Source organism: Rutidosis leptorrhynchoides, chromosome 3 (genome assembly GCF_046630445.1).
Source record: "Rutidosis leptorrhynchoides isolate AG116_Rl617_1_P2 chromosome 3, CSIRO_AGI_Rlap_v1, whole genome shotgun sequence".
In the NCBI taxonomy this organism is placed as follows: domain Eukaryota; kingdom Viridiplantae; phylum Streptophyta; class Magnoliopsida; order Asterales; family Asteraceae; genus Rutidosis; species Rutidosis leptorrhynchoides.
In genome coordinates, this window is record NC_092335.1 from 527,889,488 (window position 1) to 527,901,737 (window position 12,250).

Consider the following 12,250-nt stretch of genomic DNA (forward strand, 5'->3'; position numbering starts at 1 on the left):
TGTTATATGTACAGATCACAAGAGTTTGCAGTATATCTTCTCACAGAAAGAATTGAATATGCGTCAGAGACGATGGCAAGAGTTGATAAAAGATTACGATTGTGAAATTAAATACCATCCGGGTAAGGCAAATGTGGTTGCAGATGCGCTAAGTCGTAAAAAGTCAAGTGAAAATGTGAAATTTCTTCATTTGAATATAACTTCAGATTTGATTATCAGCTTAAAAACCATTCAGGCCTGTGCTTTAGAGGACGGACATATTAAATCTGAATAAATGACCAAACGAAAAGTGGACTTAATTGATGACTCACGTGGACTAAAGACCTTAAACAATCGTGTTTGGGTGCCTAAGCTTGGAGATTTGAGGGATTTAATCATGACGGAAGCTCACAAATCCAGATTGACAGTACATCCGGGTAGTAATAAGATGTATCATGATTTGAAAACAGTGTATTGGTGGCCAACCATGAAATCAGATATCGCCCGTTATGTCGAAAAGTGTCATATATGTGCTCAAGTGAAGGCAGAACATCAGAAACCTTATGGTTCGTTACGTCAGTTACAGATTCCAGAGTGGAAATGGGAACATATAACGATAGATTTTGTGACCAAATTACCTCGAACTCAGAAAAGACATGATATGATTTGGGTAATAGTGGATCGTTTAACTAAAAGTGCTCATTTTCTTGCTACTCGTGAGACAGCTTCGTTAAGTGAGTTAGCTGAATTGTATGTGAAAAAAATAGTTAGTCGTCATGGTGTGCCGTTATCGATCGTTTCAGACAGAGATTCCAGATTTGTGTCAAATTTTTGGAATAGTCTTCAACAGAATCTGGGTACACGTGTGAATTTAAGTACAGCTTATCATCCTCAGACAGACGGACAGAGTGAAAGAACGATACAGACTTTGGAGGATATGTTAAGGGCTTGTGTGTTAGAATACGGTGGTTCGTGGGATACACATTTGCCGTTGATCGAATTCGCGTATAATAATTCATATCATTCGAGTATAAGGATGCTGCCCTATGAAATGTTATACGGTCGTCGTTACAGAACTCCGACTTGTTGGTTAGAAGCCGGGGAGAAACAGTTTGCAGGTCCCGAAATTGTTCAAATGACAGCCGAAAAAGTTGCAATTGTGAGAGAAAAGTTAAAAGCCGCTAGAGATAGGCAGAAAATGTATGCTGATCCGCGTAGACATTCGGTAACCTTGAATGTGGGTGAACGAGTGTATCTGAAAGTTTCGCCGTGGAAAGGGGTTATCAGATTCGGTAAACGTGGTAAGTTAGCACCGAGATTTATTGGTCCGTTTCCGATCAGTGAAGTGTTGAATGATCAGACTGTGGTGTTAGATCTTCCGCCAGAGTCTGCTGGTATTCATAATACATTCAACGTATGTTATCTTCGTAAGTGTAAAGTCGACGATGAAACACAACTTCTTCCTTTAGAAGATTTAAGGGTCGATTTGAATAAGAAATTGGTGGAAGAGCCGGTCCGTGTGGTTGACCAAAAGGTGACTAAGCTGAGAAAGAAAGAGATTCTGAGGGTGTTGATTGAGTGGAAACATAGTTTGGGTTCTAATCTTACGTGAGAAACGGAAGAGTTGATGAGAAAATGCTACCCTCGTTTGTTTGACCAAGACCAGATTCCGAGGACGGAATCTTCTTAAGGGGGTGGATTTGTAACAGACTGAAACCCGGGCTAGTTGTAAGTTGCCTATTTTGCCCTTAGGGTTTATGCTTAGCCTTAAGTGCTTTATTTTAATTATTTTATTAGTGTTTTATTATAATTGTGTTGTGACCAGTTTGTGACAAGGGTCCCAGAACAGGTTGGTTTATTTAATTTGGACTCCGTTAAGACCGCCTAAGGAGATATGAAAGGTTATCAGATAAGATAACTGATAAATACCCATGTGATATGGGGTATGGGTTTATAACCCATTTATATGTATGTTTCTATATGTTTCTTCTCATTTTCCTAAATAAGAAAATAAGTACTCCGTACCTAAACTCTACACCATCTCAAACCCTAATTGATCCAAGTTTGAAATTGGTTTGTGAAGCTTTAGAATTTGATTTCTATCATCCTTGTAAGCATTTATCTAGGTTAGTATGTTTGAATTCGTGGTTTAATTCTTAAGAATTGGGTTTTGGGTGTAAAATGGGTTTTTGATAGAAATTAGCTCAAATCTAGTTGTTTGATGTTTAAAAATATCAATAGATGTTAGAAATAAGTTGTATATATGTTTAGTAGCTTCCTTGTGCTTAAAATTTGATCAAAATCGCTCAAAAATCGAGTTTTTGGGGGAAAAAAAATCACGAAATCAGCGAATGTGTTCGAAACCAGTTGCTACAGTATTTTGCTACATTACCCGAATTACTACAGTGTCACTATTTGCTACAGTGTCACTATTTGCTACATTGCCCGAGTTGCTACAGTGTCACTATTTGCTATAGTACCGAGTTGCTACAGTGTCACTATTTGCTACAGTACCGAGTTGCTACAGTGCCACTATTTGCTACAGTACCTTTTATGAAATTGAAACGAGCGTAACTTTCAAAACGTAACTCCGTTTTTGATGAATAAACTATTGTTAGAATCGTAATAAAGAATACTTTTCAATGGTGAACTTTTAAGAAACTAGATCAAACTGTTTTTGGGCCGGAAAAGGAGTTTTAGTGTGTATGTCGTGTTTTGCACGCACCTGTATGCCATTATTGAGTGGAGTCATGATGTAGACTCATAAAATTATGAATATATGGTGTTATGACCTAGTTAATCGTATGAAATGATTATATTATTTATTGAATATGTATATTAACTTTGTTTGTGTTGTTCTCAGGTTATAAGGACAAGGAGGAAGCTCAGAAATAATAACTGAGTAGTTGCTGGTAATTGATGAGTGGGTCTATCTCCGGATAGAGTTTAAGTAGCATATCATGCTACTGTGGTTGACTCTTTTACCATGCATAGTGTAGAAATTGCCATGTTAGAATAATATAGTATGCCTGATGTTGTATGTGATTTATGTGTACACTGTGTGAATGGCACCAGTCGGGCCTAGGGAGACTGGGGACTCGAGACCGTGCCTGGGAGAGGTTAGAGTCCGTATGAGGTCAGCCGTGCCTAGGGGAGGTTGGGTCCATAGGCTACTAATTATGGAGTATAGTGTGAACGATGCATCACCTGCATCTGGATAACTATACTGCGAATTGACTAGCAGGGACTATCGGTAGACTCAAGTCCGATCAGCTAGGAGTCGTGTACTCGTACAAGCTGCCGATTCTCGTATTGTCTTATTGTATGCTAGTTGGTAGTTAGCATGTGTTGTTGTTAGTATATAGCTTGTGTTTGACTTAAGCTATATCTGTTAGATAGATTCCATTCACTTAGCGGTGCGCTAATTCCCCACATATTCTCCCCTTGCAGGTTTAGGTACTGCTAGTCGGGATGGGTGCTGTTGCAGAAGACATGTTTGACAACCCTACTCTGATGTGGTCTTTTGTTTAAATCATGTTTTGTAATAACGTAACACCGTTGTGTAAACTTAAACTTAATTACTCAGATTAATGTAATGACGCGACTTATAGTGTGTTTGTTAATAAAGTCTTCCGCTGTGTATAAAAAAAATGGCCGGTGTTACACTATGTCTCAACATCAATATTGTTTTATTGCTGAAGGAGATTCAAGGACTTTTAGTGAAGCCATGGCATCTAGGGATGCAAATTTCTGGAAAGAAGCGATTCAGGATGATATTGATTCAATCTTGCATAATGATACCTGAGTTTTGGTTGATTTACCTCTTGGTTGTAAATCTTTAGGTTGTAAATGGATCCTCAAAAGGAAGATGAAAGTTGATGGTACTATAGATAAGTACAAAGCTAGATTGGTAATCCAAGGATTTAGGCAAAAGGAAGGTATTGACTTTTTTGATACCTATGCTCCTGTTGCTAGAATTTTCACTATTAGATTGTTGTTAGCTCTTGCAGCTATACATAATCTTGTGATTCATTAAATGGATGTGAAAACTGCATTCTTGAATGGTGATTTGGATGAGGAGATTTACATGAAACAACCTGAAGGGTTTGTGATGCCTGGAAATGAAAATAAGGTGTGCAAACTGAAGAAGTCATTGTATGGTTTGAAACAAGCACCTAAATAGTGGCATCAAAAGTTTCATGATGTGATTTTGTCTAATGGTTTTGCAATAAACCAAGCTGACAAGTGTGTATATAGCAAATTTGATAATTCCGGTAAAGGAGTTATAATTTGTCTATATGTAGATGACATGTTGATTTTTGGTACTGATCAACACCAAGTTGATACAACCAAAAAGTTTTTATCATCTAGTTTTGAAATGAAAGACATGGGGGAGGTTGAGGTGATTCTTGGTATTAGAATCAAATGAGGAAACAATGGAATTTCAGTTTCTCAATCTCATTATATTAAGATCTTGAATAAGTTTCATTTTGAAAATTGTTCACCTGTTAGTACTCCTATGGATCCTACTATTAAGCTATTGCCTAATAAAGGACATCCAGTGTCTCAGCTTGAATATTCAAGAGCTATAGGATCTCTCATGTATGCCATGATAAGTACTAGGCCTGATATAGCATTTGCTGTAAGAAAGCTTAGTAGATATGCTAGTAATCCTAGCTCAGTTCATTGGCAAGCTTTAAATCGAGTATTTAGGTATTTGAAAGGAACTATGAATTATGGTTTATTTTACAGTGGATTTCCTTCGGTGATAGAAGGTTATTCGGATGCTAGCTGGATCACTAATATGGAGGATCACTCCTCTACAAGTGGTTGGATTTTTCTTCTTGGAGGAGGTACCATTTCTTGGGCATCCAAGAAACAAACGTGTATTACGAATTCAACAATGGAGTCTGAATTTGTAGCGTTAGCTGCAGCTGGTAAGGAAGCTGAGTGGCTTAGGGATTTGATTTATGAAATTCCGTTATGGCTCAAACCGATATCCACCATATCTATCAGATGTGATAGTGCTGCTACATTGGCTAAAGCTTATAGTCAGGTGTATAATGGGAAGTCTAGACATTTAGGTGTTAGACATAGCATAATTCGTGAGCTCATTATGAATGGTGTGATATCTGTGGAGTTTGTGAAAACTGATTTAAATTTAGCCGATCATTTAACCAAAGGGTTAGCTTGAGATCTTGTGCACAAGGCGGCTAAAGGGATGGGTTTAAATTCCATTTGAAATATTTCATATTAAGATACCCAATTCTCATCTAATATAGTATTGGATGCTGAATTCAATATGGAAAGCTTGATATCTAAAGATTGGAACACATTATTCATTACATCTCAAGGTATGTGTTCAGTACTGCAAGTGAGTTAGGTTGAAATTATATTTCTTAATAGTTCTTTGAAAAATTGCATGTGCAGGTGCGAGAATAAAGAACTACCTATATAAGCATGAAGTTTAGCTGCTTCAAGAAGTTTGGGACTTTACTTTGATATGCTTATTGAAGGATAGGACATAGGCTAGTAAAATATTGTGTCAAGTTAGAACATGAATGTGTAAACTGTTGTGTATATTTTCTTCATTATATTTACTATGGATAGAAAGGGTTCAATTCTTAGTAACACCCTTGATATTCGATTATATGAATTGAATTTATACTAATATGAAATTCAATTGTCACGACATTTCATTTATGCATCAGTTTGTTTGTTATGAATTTACTTTAAGTTAATCAAGATTACACTTAAATGGGGGAGGATTGTTGGTGATTTGTGTCACCAATATGATTTAAGTGTAATGGAATTAATTTGTTAACCAAAATAATCTTGATAAATATCGAACAAGTTTGGGAAAGTGTGAAGTGCACACTTGTTTGAACTTATCTTGATTATGACGGGGGTTCGGGGGTCCAAGGGGTGGCAACCCCTGGCGGGGTCCAAGGGGCAGAGCCCCTTGACAACATTGCTTTATTAAAAATGTCTTAAAATTCGATTTTGACCCGGTTTGACCCAAAATAAAAGCCCAGTTTTGAGCCGTTTTAGCAGTTATGAAACTGCCTCGGCAGTTATAGATTGAACTGCCATTCGGCATTTATAAATCCCGTTTTTAGTTATTTAATTTCCTGGTACGTTTTCATAAAATTCACACACAAAAAACACATATTCATTGTTCAAAATTCTGAGTTTTATCCGATTGAAGATTTCGAGGGTACCATCGAAATACTTTGATCTGAAAGTGATTACACGACTCTCAGAAATCCGATTTCGAAACTCATATTTACAACAAACATGACCATCATTATTTTCCCCTTTATCTATTTTTCCTACTCTTTCACTACATATATGTTGGTGAGATTTACCTTCACGACCTTTTCACATTTTTCTTTAGTAAACCTCTTTATCCCAAAATTTTACTACGTTATAGTTGCCATACTTCCAAGTATGTTCTAAACTTTATCAGGTTACAGTCTTATCACATGTTTGTCCACAAATGAAAACTGCCGGTTTTTAAAAGCCGAAGTAGTTATGTAGAAGTTCCCTTGACAAAATTTGGTTCAGTAATATGAATTGTTATCTTATTTGTATTATGATTTGACCAGTCAATTTCTTCACAAACTTAATCATATAATGATGTGTGACCTAAGTATATTAAAAAATAATATCATGAGAGATATAATGATTTAATTTGATTGGTTGATAACATATTTAATGTGCATGTGTGAAACTTTTCGTGTAAATTTATCTAGAGTGTAGCATACCTCAATCTCAATCTCAATCTCAATCTCAATCTCAATCTATATAATTGTTTAGTTAGGTATCGGCAACTAGTTCAGGGATTATGACTAAATGTGACATTTTAAAGAATAGTTGGCAGGGACTTTGGTAGGGACATTGATTAAAGAAGCTATGATAATGATAGATTATTGAGTTTTACCTAGTTTAAAATCATTATTTGTCTGTAACACATTTGTAGTGGACCAATATCGTTATGAAAAAGATGCCAAAATATACTGTTTCATTATGGTAATTTGAGGTTGGAAAAAAAGAGTTGTCTAGTTTAGAGAAGTGTCCATTAAAGACCACGCAGAGAAAAAGTGAAAGATGCGGGGCCCACAAAGTTTGTTTTTGCCTTGAGCCTTTCATATAACATCACCAGGGTTGGATGTGTCAGGGTTGGCTGTATGGGCTTAAACAATACAAGTGGCCAAGTGGGTCCGTTTAGTAGCAGCCCACATGATGGAAAGATAGTTTGTATAACAATGAATCGAATATCAAGTATCAACGTATTTGCGCTTAGTTATTATTTATTTATTTTTAGAGCACCGGCCCGCGCGATGCGGCGGGTGCTTTTGGCAGGCGTATTCATATTTAACGCAGTTTTATTTACAGAAGTGAAAACGGGTCATCTGTTATACGTCGTTGTTGGTGTCGTCGTCTTTAGTGTTTTTAAAATCTGTCCGGTTCGAACGTAGTTAGTTTCGTTTTGTTGATAAAATTATTTCGAGCCTAATGGTGCTGGCGAAAAAATTTAACTCGCGGCGAGCAGGAAGATACGGGCTGTCGTTGTGTTTAGCGTTTTTTTTAAAAAGTGTCCGTTTCGAACGTAGTTAGTATCGTTTTGTTCATAAAATTATTTCGAGCCTGACGCTACCGTCGAAAAAATTTAACTCGTGCCGAGCGGGAAGATACAGGTTGTCGTTGTGTTTAGCGTTTTTTGAGAAGTGTCCGTTTCGCGTACAGTTAGTCCCGTTGGGTTCGTAAGATTTTTTCGAGTTGAACGGTGGTCACTGAAAAATTTAACTCGCACCCAACGAGAAGATAGGGCCCGTTATAAATTCGGGTGAAATTAGTTTTTTTATGTTTTAATTAAAATATATATTTACACTTGTTACCCCTTAAAAAGTGTAAATTTGAGGGACCGTTGTCGAAATATAGGTGAACTTGAGGGATCGTTTGTAATGTGAACATAAACTAAAAATTACAATAAGCTCTAACTAAAACTTCACAATTTCTAAACACTTTTAGTATGTAAGGTTAAAATAATAATTAATAATTAATAATAATAATTAATAATAATTAATTAATAATTAATAATTAATAATTAATTAAAAAGTATAATTTTTTTTAATTTTAATATGGACTTTCCATATATAATTTTGATATTATTAATTATTATTATTAATTATTATTATTAATTAATTATTAATTATTATTATTAATTATTATTATTATTATTATTATTATTATTATTATTATTATTATTATTATTATTATTATTATTATTATTATTATTATTAATCTTATATACTACAAGTGGTGTAAAAAGTTGCAGTTTCAGTTTTATTTGATTGTAGTTTTGATTTCACGATTACATTACAAACGGTCCCTCAATTTCGCATATATTTTCACAACGGTCCCTCAAATTTTCACTTTTGAAGGGATAAAAGTGTAAATATATAATTTAATTAAAATATAAGAAACTAATTTCACCCGAATTTAAAACGGGTCATATCTTCTCGTTGGGTGCGAGTTAAATTTTTCAGAGACCACCGTTCAACTCGAAAATATCTTACGAACCTAACGGGACTAACTATACGCGAAACGGACACTTCTCAAAAAACGCTAAACACAATGACAAACAATGACAACCCGTATCTTCCCGCTCGGCAGGAGTTAAATTTTTTAGTCAGACTCGAAATAATTTTATGAACAAAACGATACTAAATACGTTCGAAACGGACAAATTAAAAAAACACTAAACACAACGACAGCCCGTATCTTCCTTCTCACCGCGAGTTAAATTTTTTCGCCAGCACGATTAGGCTCGAAATAATTTTATCAACAAAACGAAACTAACTACGTTCGAACCGGACAAATTTTAAAAAACACTAAAGACGAAGACACCAACAACGACGCATAACAAATGACCCATATTCCCTTCTGTAAATAAAACTGCGTTAAATATGAATACACCGGCCGAAAGTCCTCGGCGCATCGCGCGGGCCGGTCCGGACTAGTTAATATTATTTATGGCATTTTTTTTTTTTTGAAAAGCAAGCAACTTTTATAAACAAACAACAAGAATGTACAAGTATACACTATGAGCCTTTCAAAAAAAAAAAAATACACTATACACTATGAGCAGGGGCAAGAGATTCACCCTAACGAAAGAACCGGATCACAAAATAAATACAACTAACGAACCATAAAAAGCATAAAAAAAAAAACTATAAGCACATATGAAATGCAAAATAAATCAACCCGGATCAAGGTTATTAGTACTTGGAGAACCCATATTTGTTGGGCATAAAAACCATTGAACCCACTTGTGACGATCGCTCCAAATCCATATGGACGAACACGTCATTCATTGATTTCATTGCGAGGTATTTGACCTCTATATGATACATTTTGTAAACATTGCATTCTTTTGAAAAGGCACACCATAAATGAATATTTAAATCAAAGGTTTTCGACATCTGATGATTTCTACATATAGACAATCACCATAAATAATAGTTTACAACAGTATTTCCGTTGACATTGCAGTCAAAATAAGATACATGGTGATGATTTGGTGAATGCAACGTCTCCTTGAAAAATATGTCATGTAAGACTCCATGCACATAACTTGTTTAACATCTAAGCAAACAGCGGAAGACTTCTAGGAAACCTGAGAATAAACATGCTAACAAGTGTCAACACAAAGGTTGGTGAGTTCATAGTTTTAATGTTGCGCATAATCTGTATATAAAGGTGGATCACAAGATTTCAGTTGTTCAATCCAGAAACGTTTATCAAAATATTCTACGAAATTGAGCACCCTGGTAACTAAACTTAACGTATATATATTTTATACCCTTTGTATAATCATCTTAATAATACACGCAAATCAACGTGTACGCTTCTCAAATAGCATACGTCCGTTAAAAGGCTAGTGCTCTAGCTCGGATGGGGATATCAAGCCCTATGGATCCATATATAACTACTCGCACCCACCAGTTCTTATAACTGGCAGTTACTAGTTACCAAAGCTAAGGGATTTTCGGTTCAAACTCGGTGTAGAATTTAGTATGTACTTGTATCCATTGCGTTTAAAATAAAGTGCATGTATTCTCAGCCCAAAAATATATATTGCAAAAGCAATTAAAAAGGGAGCAAATGAAACTCACACATATAAATATTGTATATCGGTTAATAAAACATTTGCATGTATTCTCAGCCCAAAAAATGTAGAGAGTAAAAGAGATCTTATGAAACTCACGCATATAAATATTGTATATCGGTTAATAAAACATTTGCATGTATTCTCAGCCCAAAAAATGTAGAGAGTAAAAGGGATCTTATGAAACTCACGCATATAAATATTGTATATCGGTTAATAAAACATTTGCATGTATTCTCAGCCCAAAAAATGTAGAGAGTAAAAGGGATCTTATGAAACTCACGCATATAAATATTGTATATCGGTTAATAAAACATTTGCATGTATTCTCAGCCCAAAAAATGTAGAGAGTAAAAGGGATCTTATGAAACTCACCTTAGCAGCATATAAAGTCATTCACCAAAATGTGATCGAAACATGGATTACCAAATAACCGTAGATCTCAACATATCAATATTGAGATTCAATATTGTAGAAAAGTACGTAGACGTAACGGAGATGATAACACTAGGTTTGACTTGCAAATAATACCCATGAATATTACCCATAACCTCCTTGGCAATAACCCATAATTTCCTTAGCTTTATCCGGCTCATAAAACTATTTTGAAAGTGACACGCTCATGACCTCGTCGTAGTATTTTATGTATAATACTAATAATAATACAAATACTACTAATAATAATAAAATTAATAATAATATTAATCTTAATAATAATAATAATAATAATAATAATAATAATAATAATAATAATAATAATAATAATAATAATAATAATAATAATAATAATATAATTAATAAATATAATACGGAGTAATTTTTAATTTAAAACAGAGGCAGATATCTCGAGCTTTATAGGTGTGGCCTGTCCAGGACTGCCAAGCGATCGCATGGCCTCCAAGACCATTTCCCATGCGATCGCATGGGATGGATTTCCAGCTCATGATCTTTTAACTTCTAGTTTGTCGACATATTTTTTAATTATTAATATAATATATTTAATTTATATAATTAATTATATATTATATTAAATTCACATGCATAGTTGACTTGTAATTTTCGTTCCGATAAGTCGTACGTCGTCTCTCGACTTATGTCCCGGTTCCAGTTTTTCAAACGTCCTATCGTATACTGAGAAAACTTGTACTTTACGTTTCGTGAATCGTACATTTGTCAAAATATAGTTTTAAATCATCCATAAACTATACCACTGTAGCAAAGTCACTGTAGCAAAGATAATTTTTACTGTAGCAATTCACTGTAGTAAATAGTGATTTTCAAAAACACTGTAGCATTTTGGGTACTGTAGCAATTTGAAAATGTTACTATCGTTTACTAAATAACTTGAAATTTTATATATGTATATATCCTTTTAATATACATAAATCAGTTTTTAAATACACATTGGAAGTTATTTATAAATAAATTTTAATAATAAATATTTCAACTTATCATATATATTCAAATAGATATTTAAACTAATAAGTTTAATGTACGGTATCAAATAATTAATACATTGTTACCTTTTCAAGTTATAGTATATATGTATCTATTTACATATAATTGTTCGCGAATCGTCGAAAAAAACCGAAGGGTATTTAAATATATAAAAGTAGTTCAAAAATTTTGAGATTCAGTTTTACAGACTTTGCTTATCGTGTCAGAAATGTTAATCATACAAAGATTAAGTTTAAATTTGATCAGAAATTTCCGGGTCATCACACCACTCGCCCGAAAAACCATTTGAACGATTCTTAATCCATTCATACGTCTTGACTTGAATCTCGCGAATTACCTTCGCGGGGGCCCATGACTCTTTACCAAAGACCTTCATGTTTCTATTTTTCCAAATAAGATAACCCGTAACCCACATAACCGCTTGCCAAATCTTCTTGTTCTGATGAGATGAGCCGGAGAAATTATCGTCCGAAAATACGTTTTCTACATTCTGAGAGGATGTAAAGTTCGAATTCCACCATTTAAATGTACCGGCCCAAATTTCTTTAGCAATTTTACATGACAATAACGCACAATCGATAGATTCAACTACATCGTTGCACATAGGGCAAAGGAGAGAGTCTAAATCAATACCTTTTC

General features: G+C 34.5%; 1 protein-coding gene across 1 annotated transcript; it reads left to right on the forward strand.

Annotated features, from left to right (window-relative positions):
• The first annotated feature begins 4,498 nt into the window (after positions 1-4,498).
• On the forward strand, positions 4,499-5,173 carry LOC139901912 (secreted RxLR effector protein 161-like). The gene has a single exon (XM_071884576.1). The coding sequence runs from the start codon at positions 4,499-4,501 to the stop codon at positions 5,171-5,173; it is 675 nt and encodes a 224-aa protein (XP_071740677.1).
• Positions 5,174-12,250: the final 7,077 nt, after the last annotated feature.